The sequence below is a fragment of the Scomber scombrus genome, chromosome 2 (assembly GCF_963691925.1).
Source record: "Scomber scombrus chromosome 2, fScoSco1.1, whole genome shotgun sequence".
NCBI classification, from domain to species: Eukaryota; Metazoa; Chordata; class Actinopteri; order Scombriformes; family Scombridae; genus Scomber; species Scomber scombrus.
The window spans coordinates 2897815-2910642 of NC_084971.1; the positions used below are offsets into that span (position 1 = coordinate 2897815).

At 40.6% G+C, this 12828-nt stretch overlaps 1 protein-coding gene across 1 annotated transcript in view; it reads left to right on the top strand.

Moving 5' to 3' along the window:
• Positions 1-12828, top strand: part of LOC134001386 (microtubule-associated tumor suppressor 1 homolog) — a 72251-nt gene extending 59423 nt beyond the window's left edge. Inside the window, exons 10-18 of the mRNA XM_062440979.1 lie at positions 1554-1620; positions 6545-6668; positions 6870-6960; positions 7792-7897; positions 8018-8091; positions 8728-8826; positions 9881-9997; positions 10179-10276; positions 11297-12828. Of these exons, the coding sequence (XP_062296963.1) occupies positions 1554-1620; positions 6545-6668; positions 6870-6960; positions 7792-7897; positions 8018-8091; positions 8728-8826; positions 9881-9997; positions 10179-10276; positions 11297-11510 (990 nt within the window). The 3' untranslated portion in view covers positions 11511-12828. The remainder of the gene's footprint in view (positions 1-1553; positions 1621-6544; positions 6669-6869; positions 6961-7791; positions 7898-8017; positions 8092-8727; positions 8827-9880; positions 9998-10178; positions 10277-11296) is intronic.

Here is a 12828-nt window from a genome sequence, read left to right on the forward strand (position 1 = left end):
TGATTTTTAGAGTGTGTCTGTGTGTGTGAGAGAGTGTTTGTGTGTGTGTATGAGTGTGTGTCCGCCCAGCTCGACATGGGCTCCACGGCCAGTAAAGCCAGCAGGGCCAGCAAAGCCCACCGCAAGGCCCCACCTCATCGCCGCAAGAAGAAACGCAAGGTGTGTGTGTGTGTGTGTGTGTGTTTATTGCTGCAGATGTTTCTGTTCTTCACATGTGCCGCTTTTTTCTTCTTCTTCTCTGCTGTTAATCCTCCTGTCAGGGAGCTGTGGTCAAACTCTCTGGAGGAGAAGTCGTGGATTAAAAAACGGGTCACTGTACAGGAATTTAGTGGAATGCATTTTGTATTTAGTTGGACTTACTCGTTGTTTTAACAGCTGATTTTCAGTCCGGATCTTTAAGTTATGAAATAGTACACTAAGGCCACAGCAGGCCTGAACTCTCTAATATTTATATAACATCTTTCTACAACTTCTGTTTTTTTAACTTTCTTTGCCCTCTCATTGTTTTCTCTTGCCTCTATCTGCTTTTTCACTTAACTGACCCCTCAGACAGCAGATGGACTTTATGGCTCTTTGTGTGTGTGTGTGTGTGTCTGTGTGTCTGTGTGTCTGTGTGTCTGTGTGTCTGTGTGTGTGTGTGTGTGTGTGTGTGTGTGTGTGTGTGTGTGGCACACTTTCCATTGTAAATTCCACTACTTATGCTGTTGAGCTACTGACACTGAGCGTACACACAGTTGTTAGAAAGAGTAAATGTTGCAGTGTTTCATTCAGATGTGGACGTTTTGGAGCTCAAGTGTGTTGCTAGTCCACATGTTCACAAGTGTGTGTGTGTGTTAGTCTGGTGTAGGCAGCTTTGTAATGTGTGTGTGTGGAATGTGAAATGAATAGAAAATATATAGAAAAGAGGCTTTTGTCTGATTATAAACGTATACATTATTCAAAAATGAAATGGAAATATATATTATTTATTCTTTAAAATGTTATATATAGATAATTATAGGTTTACAATTATAAATTGAACCAACAAAAGACATTTTTTTGTTTTCCTACAGGGATGTGAGAGATTTCAGGCTTTTTCTGGATGTCAAAGTTAGCTTTTTAAAGTTGTATGTTCATTGGAAGAGTTTTCTGTCTTTTTGCTGTTGTGAGCAGTATAAGACGGTGTTTTCTTGGTTGTCATAAGACGAGATAGAATCCTGTCTCCGTGTGTTCACAAACTTACTCTGACATGTGGGAAAATGACTCAACTGTATTATTGCATTTTGCAGCCTCAGCTGACGTTTATAAAACTTCCCTGTAGTTGACTGTAAAGCCGATGATCACTATCACTGTGAAACATAGACTGGTAAATGTCTCCGGCTGTGTGTGGAAATAACTCTGTGTATTCTACTACCAAATGTGTTTGTAGTGTTGTTCAAACATGATGAGCAACTAACCACCACTGTGCATTGAACAGGTTGGGGTGGGGATGAAAGGAACCACCTGACTACTGTTTCTATCCAGTGTTTACTGAAGAGTGAATGATTTTTTGTCTCTTCTTCTTCTTTTTATAGCGCGAGGAGACCCTGAAGCAGAAGAAGGAGCTGTCCCTGGAGCTGTCAAACCTCCGAGATGAGCTGGGTAAGAGCCGCTCCAGAGAGGGATTTTTCTACACATCCGCACTCCCCTCGTGCTCAAGTGCTTGCTGGAGCATTTACATACAACACATGCATACAAAGCTTATCAAGCACCGGTCAACTGCCATCCCAATGCGGGTGTTTTTTTCTGTTTATAATAGTGCTCGCAGCTGCTCCTCATTCTCTGGAAAGGCTCCACACAGGCCGTAACCTGTCAACATATTTGTCACTGGCGCACTGCACCTGTGCTTTTATGAGGTTTTTATGTTGACATGAAGACGAGCAGGGTTAGATATTAACATCAAGAAGTTGTTGGCGTTGTTGAGGCATTAGTGTAATTGCTTTAAATAAGTTTAACAATCAGGAAAAAGTGACAGCCTGGAGCCTTTTATTTGATGATGTGGTTGCTACTGGGTGATCTGAGGCCCTTTTCACTCAGGTCACAAATGGGGCCAGAGCACCGTTTCACTCACAAATCAGAGATGCATTTGTGAGTCCTGCAGTCCTGGTGTTTCTTTTGATTGGTTAAACATTTGAACATTAACACTATTAGGAAATTATCATTGTGCAAGTTGCAGTTTGCATGAAATGGGCTCCTGCTGCATAAACAGAAGAGCTTGATGCCATAAAACAGGAAGTGGGCAGTGAAGTGGTTAAATGAGAAGTGGAGACAACTACTTGTTTAGCCAATGTGACATGAATACCCTCTTAGCTGCTAATGTGAAGTGTGGCAATACTGAGGTCAAAAAAATGATCAAGGAGATGAGTCCATATATACACATGATGATGTTGGTAATTATGTTATTTTAAGGTAAGTGGATAATTATTGTGAAAGGCCTACATACATCAAGTCACAGAAGGTGAGCAGCGGAGTAAGACTTTAATAATAATAACAAGAGATGATCCGTCCACATCATGCAGAGCGTCACCTGGCACCAGCTGACTTCAGATAATTATTAAAGGAACCATTTCCATGATCTTTGTTTGTTTGAGGTGTGTTACTCAGTAATGCTGCATCATCTGGCAGCCTGCCGTTAAACTCATTAAGACAACACACAAGTTAAACGATACCGGTTACAGAAAGACAGGAAAACCAGCAGGGGAGGTGGAGTGTATGTAGTGTGTGTAAGTTACCATACATAATGTATTTTATTAATCGGCTTAATGATAGTGGATCAGATAGATTTACTGTCATCTCCTCACAAACTGACTGTAATCTGACTTTCAGGACAGAATCTTTAACATGAACTCATCCTCACATACTGTGTGTGTGTGTGTGTGTGTGTGTTTTATTCACGGATTTTAACACAAAAACATTTAGGTCACATGATTTGACATCCACCAGAGTGAACATTTCAGTTTGTGTCCTAAATACTAACTGATACTGGTATGTATGGACTTGGAAATTTGGGAGTGTGTGTCGTGTCAATAGCAGCTAGTTTGGCTGATACAGCAGGATTAGAAAAGATCACACACACACACCTACAGTTACCCTAATACACCATACTATCTATATACACACTCACTAGATACACAGTGTGTGTATGTGTGCACACACACTGTATGAACATGGAAACATGAAGACATGCATTCTTAACACACTCTCTCACACACACACACACACACATGCATTGGTACATTAAAAATAACTATGAATGTAACTTAAGCGTATTCAAGTATTTGAACACACACACACATATGTTTGCTCTGAATGCCATCTTAAATTTGGCTTCCACATTCATACACACACACACACACACACACACACACACACACACACACACACACACACACACACACACACACACACACACACACACAGCTCACAGCTCACCGTCACTTTCTTTATAAAAACACTCCTCTCTCTCTCTCCACTTTCCCTCCATCCATCATTCTGAGCAGCACTGACTATAATCTGTTCTTTTACTGCGTGTTTGACTTTTGGCCCATCTCTTTACACACAGAGCTGAGGAATGTCTGCAATGTATAGACCCCTGCTGTCAACACACGCACACACACACACACACACACACACACACACACACACACACACACACACACACACACACACACACACACACACACACACACAGCTGTCTGTTAAAGCTTGGTACTCTCCAAGTCAAACAGACAGGACTGACCTGTTCCTGTCTGGTTGGGTAATGTTTAGGTGGTTTAATAGTTTTACTGTGAAGTTTTACAGTGTGGAGTTAGTGTAACATAACTGCTGCTACTATCAGGATCAGGTCAGAGCAGCATTCCTGCTTCCTCTGCTACTATACAGGTCTCAGTAACCCTGAAATGACACATAGTTTATTTTATATATGTTATGAAGCGTAGTCCTGTGCGTCAGAGACGTTTTCAGGCCAACAGGTTGAAGTCTCATCATTCTTTGATCTATTGATCTTGAGGCACTTGAACCTGTCCACGAGCTACGTGCAGAATTCCCCTTTGGCTGAGTGTTGGACAGTTTTATGGTATACTGTCACTAGGAGGAACACAGCTGTGAAAGATGTTCTCATTAACCTCTCATGTAAAAGAAAGAGGTTACTGTTCTTCTATCCTTTTGAATGCAGTCATAATCCTGGTCTCATTTGAAAAGTAATGATTTAAATTGTACAGCCAAAAAAAGTTTAGCAGGTTGAAACTAAATCTTCAAATCAACAGTAAGTTTACAAGTGTGGTTTAAAAGTTGATCAGCTTTCTTTAAACAAGCAGCAGCATTTCCTCCATGGTAATCTGTCCTTCCTGTTCCAATGACTTCACCTGCAGTCACACAGTCTCTCATGCTTTCAGTCTGTCTCAATGATAAGCAGTAGGTTATAGCACTCCACAGGCACACATTTTCACACTGGGGGACAAAGAAGAAGGGGTCCGGAGATGATGCCATGATTTTACACTGCCACTTGCCAAGCACCTGCTGTCACACACACACACACACACACACACACACACACACACACACACACACACACACACACACACACACACACACACACACACACAGTCCGTGTTGTCCGGTGTATGATAAAGAACAAGCTTGTGTTTAAGCCGCCCTCAGCTGTTGCTGGCTTTGTGTCTCCATCACCACGGCGACAGGCGCTCACACTCGTACTATAGAGCTCCATTCAAAGGGGAGCAGCAACTGTCCCAGCAGCAGCCAGTTGTTAGCACACAGTTACATAAGGTAGAACAGTTCTATCACACACACACAGTGTTTTCAAGGTGCTTCTTGTTTCATTTACCTTCTCAGTGATGTCATCAACATCTGCCTGGTATATGATTGGTCCTTCTGCTCCATGCTACACACTTCACTGTGTCATACATAGCTTTGAATCGACTTTTTTTCTTATTCTGTTAATTGTATTTGTTTATTTATTCATTCATTCATTCATTTATTTTTAGTTTCTCTCATTTTACTTTATTTAATTTATTTACATTTTTTTTTAACCTTTATTATTTTCTCTTGCATGCTTTGGTCTCAATTTTTTTCTTTTCTTTTTAATCATTTTTTAACCTAATTTTTTACTCTTTAAATCTAATTCTTTTTTTATTTATTCATTTGAATTTATTTATTTTTTAGTCTCTTTTTTATTTATTTATTAATTTATTTAATTTTTTTCTTAGTTTTTCTTCCTTCTCTTTATGTTGTTCTTGGTCTACACTTATTCTGTCTTTTATCAGCTTTTCAATCAACTGTGAAGCACTTTGAACTGCATGAACTTGTATGAAAGCTGCTGTATAAATAAAGTTTGATTGATGAATTGATTTGGAAAAACAACACAGTCCCAAAAACACTAGTGCAGCAAGGAGGAGGAGGAGGAGGAGGAGGAGGAAGGATTAAAAAAGTCAGTGAACTGCAGAGATCTTACACATCCAGGTGCTTCATTCTTTATCTGGGTGTCTTCCAAAATGTATCTGATTAGAAATGGACGTAAATCAACACAGCATGTGATGGAAGGTAGAGACAAAGGTGGAGCGTGCGTGTGCTTGTGAGAGTTTAAACAAGTCATGAGAGGAATGAGTCCTGCTGCATACTTCTGAGCTGACTTGCAGATGTTTCGGGCTTCAATTGCTCTTCTGCCGTAAGTGTAATTAAACTGGAATGTAGTTGTCAGGTTATGGTGGGGAACACACACACACACACACACACACACACACACACACACACACACACACACACACACACACACACACACACACACACACACACACACACACACACACACACACACACACACACACACACACACCGACCGAGAGAGAGAGAGAGTGAAAATCTGTTATTCATTACCTGTTGAGACACTGACTGTTCCAGGCATGTCCCCTCTCAGTACAGACTGCACTGACATAACGTTATGTGAAGATTGTGTGTGTTTGTGTCATGGCTGTAGCACTAATGCTAAAATGATTCATGATAAAAAAAAAAAAACATACATGATCAAAATGGTAGCTCCACGACTGCTCCACATCTGGCCTCCCCTCCCTTCACATCTGCACTCTGAGGTATTTCTTACTCAGATCTGTGTTGTGTAATAAATAGCTGATTCTTTTCTTTTTCTCTCTCATTTTTTTTCTCATTGTTTTCTAACAGTTCTGAGCAGCAGGTCAGACTCTGACACATTTGGAATAGTTGGCTGCAATTCATCAAGAGTCAATCTTATCACTGAAAACATGAAACTATTGTAAAATAAAGAAAATGATGTTATTGTTTAGTAGATGGCATTTGACCCAAGAGATTGATATTATCAGTTAGTGAATTTAGGTTTCTATGCTGTTTGTTTTTCTTTTTTTTTTTTGTCATATTGAGACTCCTCTATATTACATCTTGCTGTTAAGAGTTTCACAAAACTAGATTATGCTCATCTATTTTCTACTTGAAATTGAACATTTCCTCCTCCTTTTTCTTCCTCTTCTTCTCTGTACAGTCGGGTCGTCTCAGTGCTGCGAGCGTCTGCAGAAGGAGAAGGAGGAGGTGCGCGTCAGCTTGGAGGAGGCCTTGAAGAGGCTACAGGAGCAGCACAAGGAGGAGCTGGTGCAGCTGGAGGACAGGTGTGGCATATTCACCTCTTGTCCACGAGCTATGTGCATGAGTGAATCTCTCAGCCTCACATAGGGCTTCTGTTTGAAATATAAAGAGGGTTCATATGGACAAAATGAATGCAGGAGATGGTTTGAAATGACACAAAACTTAAAAAAAATATATAAAAAATAATTTATTTGTGTTCATCATTTTCTTTTCATGGGGATCAGATTGAGGAGTTTTTACCAAACGGAGTGGGATAAAGTCCACCAGACGTACCAGGAGGAGGCTGATAAATGTCGCATGTTGATGGAACAGCAGGTCAGGCCACACACACACACACACACACACACACACACACACACACACACACACACACAGAGGGACACACAAGTAGTTGCATGTTAGTCTCGTAAAATAATCTTCAGCTGACGTCACTCCCATAAATGTTTATTATGAAACAATTACAGAGCAGAAGAAGACAGGTGTCAGAGATGCTGCAATGCAACATGACATGTATTACATAGCTGTTTGACATGTGGTTTGTGTATAAAAGTAGAGTTTCTTCATCAGCTCTGACATGAATAAAAATGTCTCTGTTGCTGCTTTAACTTAAGCAGACTGAGCTCTGATTGGTCAACAGAGGCTCGCTGTGTTTGTCAAAGCTCTGGTTTAGCACCCCATGATCTCACACCCCCGATTGGATTTAGCACTCAGCTGCTCATATAAAAATCTCTGCCAGAGATTTATGACCATCGCCATGGTTACACTTCTGATGCAGTTGATTGCAGTTAAACATTTCAGCATGCCTGTGAGACTCAAGTTATTTTGTGGCTGCATTTAAAATACCTTCCACAGTTTCCATTCATGTAAGTAATTTAAAATGTTCTTATTTTTCTTTACACGAAACCCTCCTATGTCTTTTGATGCATCTTTGCTGTATCTTCCTGTTTACTGCAGCAGCCTCACAGACACTTTGAGATTCTGTCTAATGTTGAATTTTTACAGAGCAACATTTTGTCCAACATGTAGTAACCAGTAATGCCTGCAAAACGGTAACAGAAGCTGAAACTAACTCACAGTGAATGCGGCAGGCTGGATCAGTATTTGGTGATTTCATGACCCGACGCTGATCTGTGTGGTGTCCTGCAGGTGGAGGAGCTGAGGAGCCGACAGGAAGCAGAGAGGAAGAACCAAGAAGAGAGTCACAACCAGAAGATAGAGTCTCTCAAACAGCAGTATGACACCTCTATACAAGGTGTGTTCAAGACAAATACACAGCTTCAGACTCTTGTAGCTAAAGAGGGATTCATTACTGTCAGTAGTTGATGTCATTTTGTTCAATCACTTGATGTTAATATGTGTTTGTTCTTTTCAGAGCTAAAGATAATCCAGCGGACTGACCTGGAGAACCTGGAAAAAACACTGAAGGAGACTGAAGCTTCTCTTTCTGTGAGTGTCAATCATGTTTTCATATTCACACTAAGCTTAAAAAGAAGGTGTACAACTTTGACCTTTTTAATGGAATCAATTCTACGGTCATGCGATTATTCAAATAAAGCGTGCTTCTGGAAACAGGAAACAGCCCGTGTGTGTGTGTGTGTGTGTGTGTGTGTGTGTGTGTGTGTGTGTGTGTATCTGATGAGAGCAGGTGATCTTTATCCACAGAGACTTGTTGTTGAGGCGTTCTTCAGCAGACTTTGCCTGCTTGGTCAGAAAATATAGACGAGTTGCTTGCTAACCACAAATCTATCTTTATTTCTCTGGTTGGTTTCTAGGAAAAAATGGTTTTTTTAAAAGTGGAGCAGTGCTGCTGATTTATCACTGGAAAATGATGATTTAGTAGGAATCTGCCCGTGTTCTGCCTGCCAAACTCCCTGCAAATTAACTCCAATTTAATTCTGTGGTTCAGTTTGTATATAAATACACATGAGGAAGACAGAAATGTGTTTATAAAGCTTATGACACGAGCAGCATGTTTAAAGGTTTATTTTCTACCTGCCAGTGAAGAAGTGAATTGATTTACTTCCTGCTGTTTGAGTGTTCACTTGATGACTGTTGTCTGTGTCCTCCTCTTCCTCCTAACAGGAGAAAATATCTGAGCTGTCAGCACAGAAGGAGGATCTGAATGAGAAGCTGAAATCAGAGGAGGAGAGGAGGAGGCGGATACTCTCTGACAAGAATCTGGTAAAATAATAAATAAATAAACAAACATAGTTAGATGTGTAATGTGAATGCAGGTAACAATGAGACATCCACAACAGATTTCTCAAGTCAAGCTGTCACACATCGTTCTCACTCTGCACTCAAGAACTGAGTGATGTACAACCAGCAGTGTGTGAGCATCATAGAAATGTCAAGGCTGTTTCTCTGCTGAACATGAGCTCCCTCTGCTGGTCAGGAAGTAGCACCACACTCAAACTTCCTCCTGTCTCTTGTGTCCACAAAAATGATACAAGTGTGATTAAAGTCACTGCTGCCAACATATCTGATCACTACTGTGGTGACAAAACACAATATTACACATGGAAACAAACGAGGCAGAAATAAACAAATTAATTTTACACTGCAATACTACAAACAAAACGTCTCCACATGGAGTCCTGTATGATCTAAACTTTTCAGTTGCACTGACTGACTAAGTAAAACAGACCACACAACATACAGTCAGAAAACTGTTGCTCCACATCCTGCTCCATCGGTTACCTTGGTTACAAGAGAAAAAACATGAATCTTCCCATAGCAGGCTTGACTAACAGAGCACAGATATAACCCTAAAGATATGAAATGAAACACATTAAACCAAACAATCACCTTAATTTTGAACTAAATGTCATTTGTTCTTCAATGTTAAAAGATTTAAATTAAGATATAAATTAGAATCTTCAAAAAATTGTAAATGAACAAAAGTCAGTGTGTGTGTGGATAACACCAGTGTACGATATGGCTCTAACAACTGTGGATGAGCCAATTTAACACCGTGGAGATGGTGGAGATAAATCATGTGCATGTTGTGTTGACTTTCATTCACACCAAAGACGAGTGACTCATGCACTGACTCACTTCTCTCTGTTGCTATGTCAACAAGGATGCTTCATCTTGTTGTATTATTGTTGTTAATAATCTGCATTGTTGTTGTCTTCTATATCTTTGTCTTTGCCACCACAGAGTGTCATTTTATCCAAGAGTGTTAATGTTTGATATGGCATGCTCTAATGTATGTGTGTGTGTGTGTTTGCAGAAGGACTCCCACACTGTGTACCTGGAGCAGGAGCTGGAGAGTCTGAAGGTGGTGCTGGAGATCAAGAACAACCAGCTGCACCAGAAGGAGAAGAAAATCATGGAGATGGATAAACTGGTGGGTACCAAACTCTTTTTTTTTGGTATAAAAATGGTTCAGTTTGTAGATATCGAATAATAACACCTTACGTGCAATCCAGACATATTGACATTGTTCAGATAGTTTCTGCTGGTAGCTGATTTATAACGTGTGTGTGTGTGTGTGTGTGTGTGTGTGTGTGTGTGTGTGTGTGTCACAGGCGGAGACTAATGTGAAACTGGAGGAGTGTCTGAAGAAGGTCCAACAGGAAAATGAGGACTACAAGGCCAGAATGGACAAACACGCTGCTCTTTCAAAGTGCGTACTCCTGTTGCTCTGTGTGTGTGTGTGTGCACCACCTGCTCTTACTATCCACTCTAGGATGCATGCATCAGTGCCACATTTAAATAGTCTAACTTTATGTGTGAAATAGTCAGTGATGTAGGTGGAGTTTTAACCCTCCCACATTTTTAGGCTTTTACACAACCAGAGCAACCAACTGTCAGTTTGTTTTTATGATCAGGGTGTCATCTGAGCAACAGGACCTGGAGATTAGTCAGTAGGCAGGGTACATTTAGGGTCACAGATGGTCAGCTCAGATCTTTATTTTTTTATTGTTATATTACACACAATCCAAGCTCAGTTTGATCCTGTCTTTTATTTTTTCAAAATTGTGCTGCTAGACTTTTAACCAAGAAACAAGAAAGAATAAGCATATTACTTCAGTTTTAGCTTCACTTCATTAGCTCTCAGTATACAATAGAATAGATTTTAAGGCTTGTTTTTAAAGCTCTAAATGTTTTTTGGGGACTATCCTACATCACAGACTTTTTTTTTTTTTTTACAATCCTTCACACGCTCTGAGATAATCTACTGCTGAGTTTTTAAATGCAGTAAGAAAAAACAGCAAATGCAGCTTTCTTTAAATATGCTCCAAAATGATGCAATAGTCTACTTAAAGCTATAAGAGGTGCAGCTTTTAATTGTCATTTTTTACTAAATGTCTCATTTTATTTTTATGTTTACTTGCTGTTGTTTCATTGTGTATTGTATGTTTTATTTTTCTCTGTAAAGCACTTTGAGCTACATCAGTTGTATGAAAGCTGCTCTAGAAATAAAGTTTATTATTGTTATATTATCTAAATCAAGCATCAGCTGATTAAATGAGTCAAGCCTGGTGTGCTCCTGCTTGGTTGGAATGAAAACCTGCAGCTACATGAACCTTTATGGTATAGTTTGGACACCTCTGATCTACATGAATTATGACTCTGTCAGCCACTACAGCTCTTTGTGTGTGTGTGTGTGTGTGTGTGTGTGTGTGTGTGTGTGTCCCTGCAGGCAGCTGTCCAGTGAACAGGTTAAACTCCAGCAGACGCTGCAGAAAGAGTCCAAAGTCAACAAGCGTCTGTCCATGGAGAACGAGGAGTTGCTGTGGAAGCTACACAACGGCGACCTGTTGGCGAGCCCCCGCCGCCTCTCACCCACCTCACCCTTCGGCTCCCCACGGAACTCTGCCTCCTTCCCCACCGCCCCACCCTTATCGCCCAGATAACCCCACACACAAACAACGCCCCCCTCCTCCCAAAAACAACAGCCCCCTTCCTCTCTCCTCAGACCTTCCCGATTCTCCTCGTCGTCACCTTTTTCAAGCCTCGCAAGGATCGAAGCTATTCCAAATAACAGTGTTGTTGGATATGGATTCCCGTGATGAACTTGTACATTTATGAATAATAAGCGTTAAAGACACTTGTTTTTTTGTTTAGTTTTTTGAAAGTGAAAAGAAAATCGCAGTGGCACAGATGCACTTAACGTCTGAGCGTGGGACTGGCCTTGCTCTCTATCAGTCTCTGTCTACCAAACGCCTGATTCTCCCAACAAACCTTTCTTCTCTTTTTCTGAAGAAAAACCTAAATGACAGGCACACCTCAGGGTCTGTATATAACGCCTCACTCTCGTTATGACTATCCTTACCTGTGTTTTTTTTTTCTTCTTTTGTTATGTTGTACAGTTTAAATTCATCCCGAAGAGGCGGATGAGAAAAAACCTTGGCGGATGTACTTGTGAAAACAGACTCAAGGTTGTTTGGGTTTGGCAAATCGTAAAATGACGGGTATTTGTTGGTGGATTTACATGGATTGTTTCGCCTTCTCCCTTCTTTTAAAGAGGACGTTTTTTTCCTTCCCCCCGCAAAGAGTAAAGCTCAATCATTGATCTGCTTTGGACCTCTGGAAGAAAATGAATAAACTTGATGTCCTTATGAGGACAAACAGGAACAAATATTCACCTTATTCATCCGAGGAATTGACCTGAACCTTTTGATCCGATGGATACGTTTTCCTCTGTGTAAGCTCCTCACAACCGCTACCTTAATTTACTATGTGGAATGTAATCACCCTTGGATGTTAAGTCTGAGCGGGCCAGTTCAGGCACAACACACACACACACACACACACACACACACACACACACACGCCATATGCAGTTTATTTAAAGAGGAGGGTGCTTGACAGGACCATGTACCCCTTCCCCTTAACCCCCAATTTACTTTATCCCTTAAATCCCTCATTAACATAGGAACATGACTCCCACATCCTCTTAAATCACCTCGTGCCCAAACAAACAAACAAGGCAAAGCAGTTGAACTGGTGACTGGTGAGTTTAATGTGTTAGTTTGCTTTGGGTCACACGTTAAATGACCATAAAACCTGCCAGCAATGGTTGCAGTCATTTAAAAAACTGATACACACACACACACACACTGGCCTCTGTTTTTCACTCTGTCTGTTGTTTGTCCTCAAAGAACCTCAGATGTGCCCATAATGCCTCAGTGAACCATGTTCTGTTTTATTTTGGACACTGAATAAATACAA